Source organism: Alligator sinensis, unplaced genomic scaffold (genome assembly GCF_000455745.1).
Source record: "Alligator sinensis unplaced genomic scaffold, ASM45574v1 scaffold364_1, whole genome shotgun sequence".
Classification (NCBI taxonomy): Eukaryota; Metazoa; Chordata; order Crocodylia; family Alligatoridae; genus Alligator; species Alligator sinensis.
The window spans coordinates 607,643-615,607 of NW_005842546.1; the positions used below are offsets into that span (position 1 = coordinate 607,643).

Consider the following 7,965-nt stretch of genomic DNA (forward strand, 5'->3'; position numbering starts at 1 on the left):
AGCCATACTTTTTTGCTCCAACTTGGTCCAAATCAATCTTTGCCAGGCAAAGATCAGTCTCCGTGTGGCTGGGAAACCAGCCTGAAACATGAATGTTTTGGAACATTTTGAAGGGTCTGAAATCTAGAAGATGTCTAGCCAACAATAGCGACGTGACCGCAGCCCCCCTACCCACATGTGCACACAATGTGCAATGCCCCTCAAGGGTTTGGGGTGTTTGGTTGTCAGGTTTTAAGGAGGTTGTTTCTGTCAGTGCATCATCTTCCATATTTTTCTCCTGCCCAGAGAGAAAAACCAGCTGTGAAGAGAAACATGATCTTCATCCACCCGTCATGGCAGATTCCAACCTCACTGCTCTCACCTCCTCCACCTTCATCCTGAATGGCATCCCAGGCCTGGAGGCAGCTCACATCTGGATCTCTATCCCATTCTTCTTTGCGTACCTCATTGGTTTGGTGGGGAACTGTGGCCTCCTCTACCTCATTTGGATTGAGGAGACTCTGCATCGGCCTATGTACTACTTCCTCTCCATGCTCTCCATCACTGACATTGCAGCCACCACCACTGTGATTCCCAAAGCGATGTGCATCTTCTGGCTCAAGCTCAAGGAAACTAACTTCAATGCCTGCCTGGTCCAGATGTTCTTCATCCACACCTTTGCAGGGATGGAGTCTGGCGTGCTCATGCTCATGGCTGTGGACCGATATGTGGCCATTTCCTACCCCTTGAGGTATACCACCATCCTGACGCATCCTATCATCACTGCTGCAGGGCTCCTCAATTTCCTCAGGGGGATGATTGTAGCTGCCCCCTTCCCCTTATGGGCCAAAAGACTGCCGTACTGCCGAGGCAATGTCATCCCTCACACCTACTGTGACCACATGTCTGTAGTGAAGCTGGCCTGTGCCAGCATCAGGGTTGATGCTATCTATGGCCTCGCAGCAGCTGGGCTGGTCGGGGGCCTTGACATTCTTTGCATCTCCTTCTCCTATGTCATGATCCTGAGGGCTGTGCTGGGCCTCTCCTCCAAGGAAGCACGCAGCAAGGCCTTCAGCACATGCACAGCCCACATCTGTGCCATTCTTAGCACCTACACACCTGCGTTCTTCACCTTTTTTGCACACCGCTTCGGGGGACACCACATCGCACCATATGCTCACATCATCATGGCCAACCTCTACCTGCTCCTGCCCCCCATGCTCAACCCCATTATTTATGGGGTGAAGATCAAGCAGATCAGGGAGGGTGTCCTGAAGCTCTTCAGAGAGAGGAAGGCTGGTTCAGCTCATGGCATCTGAGCAACGTGCACAGGAACATCAGCAAAGTGATAAAATTACACACCATTGAGGACAACTGAGACAGAGGTAAAAATGCCACCTCCCATACGCCATGTGGACCACTGTGGAGGTCCCAGGGGCATTTCCAGAGGCTCCCACACATAATTACACAATATTTTTAGAATTTTGTGTCTGAGGACAAATGAGCCAGATTGGTTCCAAATTCTATTGACTGAGCAAAGCTCAATCATTTATGTCTTTTGGCACTACCACTGGCAAACTCTTTGACCTGGGACTCCGGATACTCCAAATCCATGGCAGGCATCCTACGTGCAAGCCCCAAACTCAGACGCCTTAGGGTTCATATGCCCCCAGTCTCAATTGCCCCTAGCCAACAGCCCAAAGGAGCAAGCTACAGGGAAAGCCCAGGAGCAATCCCACATCACCATGAATTGTGTAGCCAGGATGTACACTTGATCTTAGCCAAAGTGCTGAGAAATGGGAACCTACCACAATTACAGACCCTTTTCAACTAAACCCTAGACCTTTGAGAACTTAGGTTTCATACGGGGCCCATCATATATTGCCATTTCTGGGTCCGTGTATGACAGATTTTGCAGTTAATTGATTTTAGTTAATGTCTATTCGTTGGTAGTCTGTAGTTCACCATTTACTTATTTCAGTTTTCCCACCGTCTCATTTAGATATGAGTCTGTTCATGAGATGAAGATCAACATCACTTCCCTAGACAGAATTACTCCTCTTCAAGAACTAACCTGCCGACAGGTGGTTGCTACCCATATTAGTCCATGAAAGATGATAAGGATGGTCATCTTCAAGTCAGACTGACTTCATCTACTGCCCTGCTGTCCCCCAGAACTCAACTAAAAGCCTCTCTGGGCTCTTTCACAAAGGACACTGCCATTTGAACACCTTCGGCAATCATGTCTCCCTGCTCTCTAGGTTTTTATGAACCTATCCATTTCCACGATAGCTTGGTGCCTGAACCATGACAATCTCTCATCTGGAAAGGGACTACATCCCAGAAAATCCAATATTAAACCAGCCAGGGCTTGATAGATTCAAAGCAGCCCCTCAAACTGTTCACCAGTGCAGATTTTGAATGTGCATGGTGTATACATGACACTGTACTTAATTGAGTGTGTGCATATCAGATCTTGTGGAAAAGGCCCAGAATGATGTATAAAAGGAATCCCTTGAAATGTGCAGTGCAGTCCTTTAATAAAGGTTTCAAAGTGCCTTCTGAGAAAAGAAAACTCATGTATTTCTTGCCAATAAGATTTAAAAGGTTGTTGGGGGAAACATTTCCGGCCAGTGCTGCTTCCTGAGCCTTCAGAGAAAATAAGAAAGGAAAGGATCTCCAGCATTGCCAACGGCATCCCATGGCTGTTGTCATGGATCAAAGAGTTATTCTGACACTGAAAGCTAGTGTTGTAGGTGTGGCAGGCTTTCTCTCCATCACAAGACTGAAAGGACCTTTTCCAGTCCTTCCATTCACTTTCCCCACTGCACCAGCTGTGTCGGGGAGAGTGGAGTTGCCAAAACAAGTGTGGTCAGTGCAACACCCACACCCACCCACTGGCACACCCCACTGCCTCACACCTGCCTTGCACAGGAAGGAGTAACAGAGTGAACCTCTGTTTTATCCCAGATGTCACCCAGCATTATGTTGTCCTCTGAGACCACCCCCAGGATGTGACCTCCTAAGGTCCCTACCACCCTACGTTTTCTATGATTTTGTGATTCCAATTACTTTAAGGAGAAAGCACAACCAGCTAGGCTTGCTGTGGGGAGCCAGCTGCATGGCAATAAGCAGCCAAGGGGCAGCCCCCAGGCAGCACAGGAATAAACATGGTAGGGATCTAGTCTATGCTGAAGAGAAGAAAGCAGGCTGACCATCAAGCCAAAGTGGCACCTGTAGGCCATGGGCTATGTGTCATGTCAGAACCTGGGCTTGACCTGGGTGGTGGTAACATGGGTTCAGCATGCATAATAATAGGTGCATTAACATAACAAGGAAGTGAAAAAGGATTGATATACTTCCAAAGTATCACCAAATAAGGAAAAGCTCTGCTAGGTGCAAAATGGAAAAGGTTTGGTTTAGCCCTGAAGCAGCACCAAATAGGGAAAAACTCTGTATCAGATATGCACTTTGGTTGAACAAAGAGACTTTGAACGTCTCCAAAGCTCAGCAAAAAAGAGAAACCAACTCAGCAAAAGTCCCCAAGGAATAGAAAAGCTTGGCCAGCAGCCCTGTTTCTCCCTTGAATCGGGGCTGCATAAGCACTGTCTTTATTGCTACAATAAGGCTTTGCTATTGCAAGTCCTAATAAAGCTTTCAAGTTGTGATTGGAACAAGGCTAGTGGCCAAGGAGCAAGGATAAGGTTAAGTATAGTGGTCAAGGAGCAAGGCTAAAGTTAAGTAGGACCTGGGACAACTTCCCCAAATACTACAAAATCTCCATCAAGGCATGGCAGGAAAGATGCAATGGGAGGGTACCCCAAGGAGATGGAGGTGGGCAGGAACCACTTGGTCAAGGTTCTGCTACAGCCAACCAGTGGTGCCTCAGCATACACAGCACTGCTCTGTGGGACTGCCTCGTGAACCAGACATGTTGCTATGTACAGTAAGTCTGAAGTCTAAACATGGCTTGCACAGAAATGCTGAGAAAGAAGCTTGTTAATCCTTACAGGTGCCTTGCAAGGCTAACAGGTAAAAAGGGAATTGATAAAACCTGTGTATTAGAGGACACCAAAACAAAGACTGCAACGACCTGGCAAGCAGGTGTCCCTCTCTAGTGGGAACGTCACACTGACAGGTGAGAACTGATAGATGAGGTCACCTAACGATATTTCAGTAACTGATGTGAACTCAGATGTGCTGGTCATGGAAGTTAGTGCCAAGGCTTGTTTGGAGACAATCACAGGATCATTGAGACATAGGGCTGCAAGGGACCTTGAGAGGTCATTGAGATGCTGTAAAAGCAAGAGGGTGAAATGCAAGTGAAGGTGGCTGAAGGATGATCTCTGCAAACAAGGTGCAGGTTCTGGAAACCCAGCAACTGATGATTCACCTGCTTGGGTGGCAGGTGAACTCATAGACTTATAGACAATGAGGGCTAGAAGGGACCTCAGGAGATTACACCTAGTCCAACCCCCGCTCTAAGCAGGACCAGACCCAACTACATCATCCCAGACAAGGTTTTGTCTAACCAGGTCTTAAAACCTCCAGGGATCCCACCATCTCTCTAGGTAACCTGTTCCAGTGTTTTATTACCCTCCTTGTGAGAAAGATTTTCAGAGTTTCAGAGTTTCAGAGTTGGAAGGGACCTGAGCAGATCATCCACTCCAACCCCCTGCCACAGTCAGTAAAGAATGCTGGGGTCAAATGACTCCTGCAAGGTGATTATCTAGCCCCCTTTTGAAGACCCCCAGGGGGTCCAATGAACCCTTGGAAGTTGGTTCCAGATCCTAGCAGCTCTGACTGTGAAGTAGTGCTTCCTCATGTCCAGCCTTAACCTACTCTCAGTCAACTTATGGCCATTATTCCTAGTTACTCCCAGTAGTGCTCAGGCAAACAGGGTCTCTCCCATTCCCTGCTGGTCCCCCTTGGTATGTTTATAGTTGGCCACCACGTCCCTCTCAGCCTTCTCTTGTGGAGGCTGAACAGGTTCAGGTCCCATAGCCTCTCCTCATAGGGCCTGCCCTGCTGCCCCCTGATCATGCAGGTGGCCTCCTCTGCACCCTCTCGATGCTGGCCACATCCCTCCTGAAGTGCAGCACCCAGAACTGGACGCAGTACTCCAACTGAGGCCTGACCAGTGTTGTACAGAGGGGGAGGATCACCTCCTTGGACCTGATCGTGATGCATCTGTGGATGCATGACAAGATACAGTTAGCCTTCTTGACTGGGTCCCCACATTGGTGGCCCACGTTCATCTTGGAGTCTATAATGACGCCAAGATCCTTTTCTGCCTCTGCATTGGTGAGCAGGGAGTTCCCAAGCCTGTAGGTATGCTGCTGGTTCTTCCTCCCCAGGTGCAGCACCTTGCACTTGTCAGTGTTGAAACCCATCCTGTTCTTATTCACCCACCCCTGTAACCTGTCCAGATCTAGTTGTAGCCTGTCCCTTCCTTCTAATGTGCCTACTTCTTCCCACATCTTAGTGTCATCCGCAAACTCGAATAAGGTGCTTCTCACCCCCTCATCCAAGTCGCTAATAAAGAAATTGAACAGTGTGGGCCCGAGGACCAAGCCCTGGAGAACCCCACTGCCCACATCCCTCCAGGCCAAAAATGACCCGTCCACCATCACTGTCCCAGCCACCTGTGGAGGGTTCATGATTGAGAGTATGGTCGGGGGTAGAAAGGTAAGAAAGATTTATTGACTTAACAAAAACACAACTAGGCGTAGTAACAAGACAAACAATGACAGACAAAAGCAATTCACATCAGCAACTTATCAGCAGTCCCCTCTGATGCCTGATACACAGCAAGCTTCTCTTTCCACAAAGTTCAGCGAAGTCAGGCGTCCCTGAACAGCACTGTCCAAAGGGTACCGGGAAGGACCCTGGAATGCAGTCCTTGGGCTCCTCGAGGTCCATGGACCCACTGATCTAGGCAACAGCTAACTAATCCTTTTCACAGAGCTGTATCTTCCTTCTGAATGGTTTCCAGATATTCCAGCCAATTTAAAGCTTCTGAACGGTTCTGATAACGTAGAACTACTCAGATTCCTTTTACTTCAACTGTCCTTAGACTGACCAATTGCAGTACAAGCTTTGCATTCCTTTGATTAGGTAATTTTAACTAGGCCACAAGGCCTTACTACTTCAAGGCTTTGCTTAATTTACTAGACCTTACTTTATACAAGGCCTCACTACATCTTAAACTTGAATTAGGCTTTTAGCAACAACATATAGCTTAATATCTAAACAAATACAGAAAAGTACTTAGTCTAATCTGCATAGAGCCTTCAGCAAGCACCTTTATCACACAGACATAATTTCAGCTGTCACACTCCACCCCTTGCTTGCTGAAGCGCTATGATGGCTACAATTGAGATGCTAAAGCCACATGCGCTACATCGAAAACCAGGGAGGGATCTATAAGTTTAACTTGCATAGCATGAACAGATTTACAACAACAATGATTAAAACACCATTTAGCTGTTGCCACTAGGGCAATGCAGAATACTATGTTGCTTAAGATGGTTAGCCAAGTAGTTGAGGTGGCACCAGGTGACACACAAATACTACAAATTACATCAAACCATTTACAAGGCTCAGGCACATTGATAGCCAGACCGATGATTTGCCCACCCTCTCATGCATGGAGAGCCAACTGAGTGTCTTGCCGAGCCTTTGCCTCAAGGCTCTTTAGCTTATTTTTTACTTTATTTCAGTTTTTTATCCGTGGCGTGTCTACATCAGTGTCAAAGGCCTTTCTTAAGTCCAGAAAGACTACATGCACCGAGACACCTGTATCCAATGATTTTGTGACCTGATCATAGAAGGCAATCAGGTTGGTCTGACAGGACCTGCCCCTAATGAAACCATGCTGGTTGCCCTTTAGCATCATCCCCGATGCCGGCCCATCACAGATGTGTTCCTTGATGATCTTCTCAAAGTGTTTCCCCAGGATTGAGGTAAGACTGATGGGCCTATAGTTGCCCGGGTCCTCCCTCCTCCGTTTTTTAAAGATGGGGACCACATTGGCCATCTTCCAATCATCTGGAACCTGGCTCAAGCACCATGAGCGCTTGTAAAGCCATGCCAAGGGCCGCCTCGGCCAATTCCCTCAGCACTCTGGGGTGGAGATCGTCAGGACCAGCTGATTTAAATACGTCCAGTCCCTCCAGAAGTTCCCTGACCAGGTCCTCTCTGATCCTGGGCCCAGCTGTGCCTCTCCTGAGTTCATCCGGGATCCTGGTGGGAGGTATGTCCTGGTCCCTCCGAAATAGGAAGGCAAAGAATCTGTTAAAGAGGTCAGCTTTATCATCTGGTGCAACCACCACATTGCCATGCGTGTCCTGCAGGGGCTCCACATTACCCGGTGCCTTCTTTTTACTCCCCATGTATTTAAAAAAGGACTTCTTGTTGTCTTTGATCTGGGTCGCTAGTCCCAGTTCTGTGTCTACCTTGGCCTTCCTAACAGCACCCCTACAGTCTTGAGCAATGGAGGTATAATCCTCCTTGGTGATGGCTCCTCCCTTCCATTGGGTGTACAACTCCTTTTTAGCTTTCAGACAATCCTGAATGCCTTTGGTGATTCCTTTTTCCCCCGGCCCCCTTGTATTCTGACCCAGAGCACTTCAGTCTGCCCCTCCTGACCCCGTGCTGTTTCTTGAGGACATGTATTGCTCTTTGACATAGTGTCAGACCCTGACCTTTCCTCCCCGTTCTATCTTTTCCTAATATCCAACCTCAACTTCCCTTGCTGCAACTTGAGCCCATTGCTCCTTGTCCTGTCGTCTGCCCCCACTGAGAGCAGCCCAGTTTCATCCTCTTTGCAACCCCCTGCAGGGAGGTGAAGGCTGCTATTCAATCCCCTCTCACTCTTCTCTCCTGCGGACTAGATCAACCCAGCTCTCACCAGTCCTGTCCCCCAGCCCTCCAACCATTTTTTATGCCCTCCCCTGAACAGCAGCTATTTCAGGTATAAAAGTA

At 48.2% G+C, this 7,965-nt stretch overlaps 1 protein-coding gene across 1 annotated transcript; it reads left to right on the forward strand.

Moving 5' to 3' along the window:
* The first annotated feature begins 332 nt into the window (after positions 1-332).
* LOC102384543 (olfactory receptor 52N2-like) lies at positions 333-1,298 on the forward strand. The gene has a single exon (XM_006032105.1). It carries the CDS (start codon positions 333-335, stop codon positions 1,296-1,298), a length of 966 nt encoding a protein of 321 aa, XP_006032167.1.
* Positions 1,299-7,965: the final 6,667 nt, after the last annotated feature.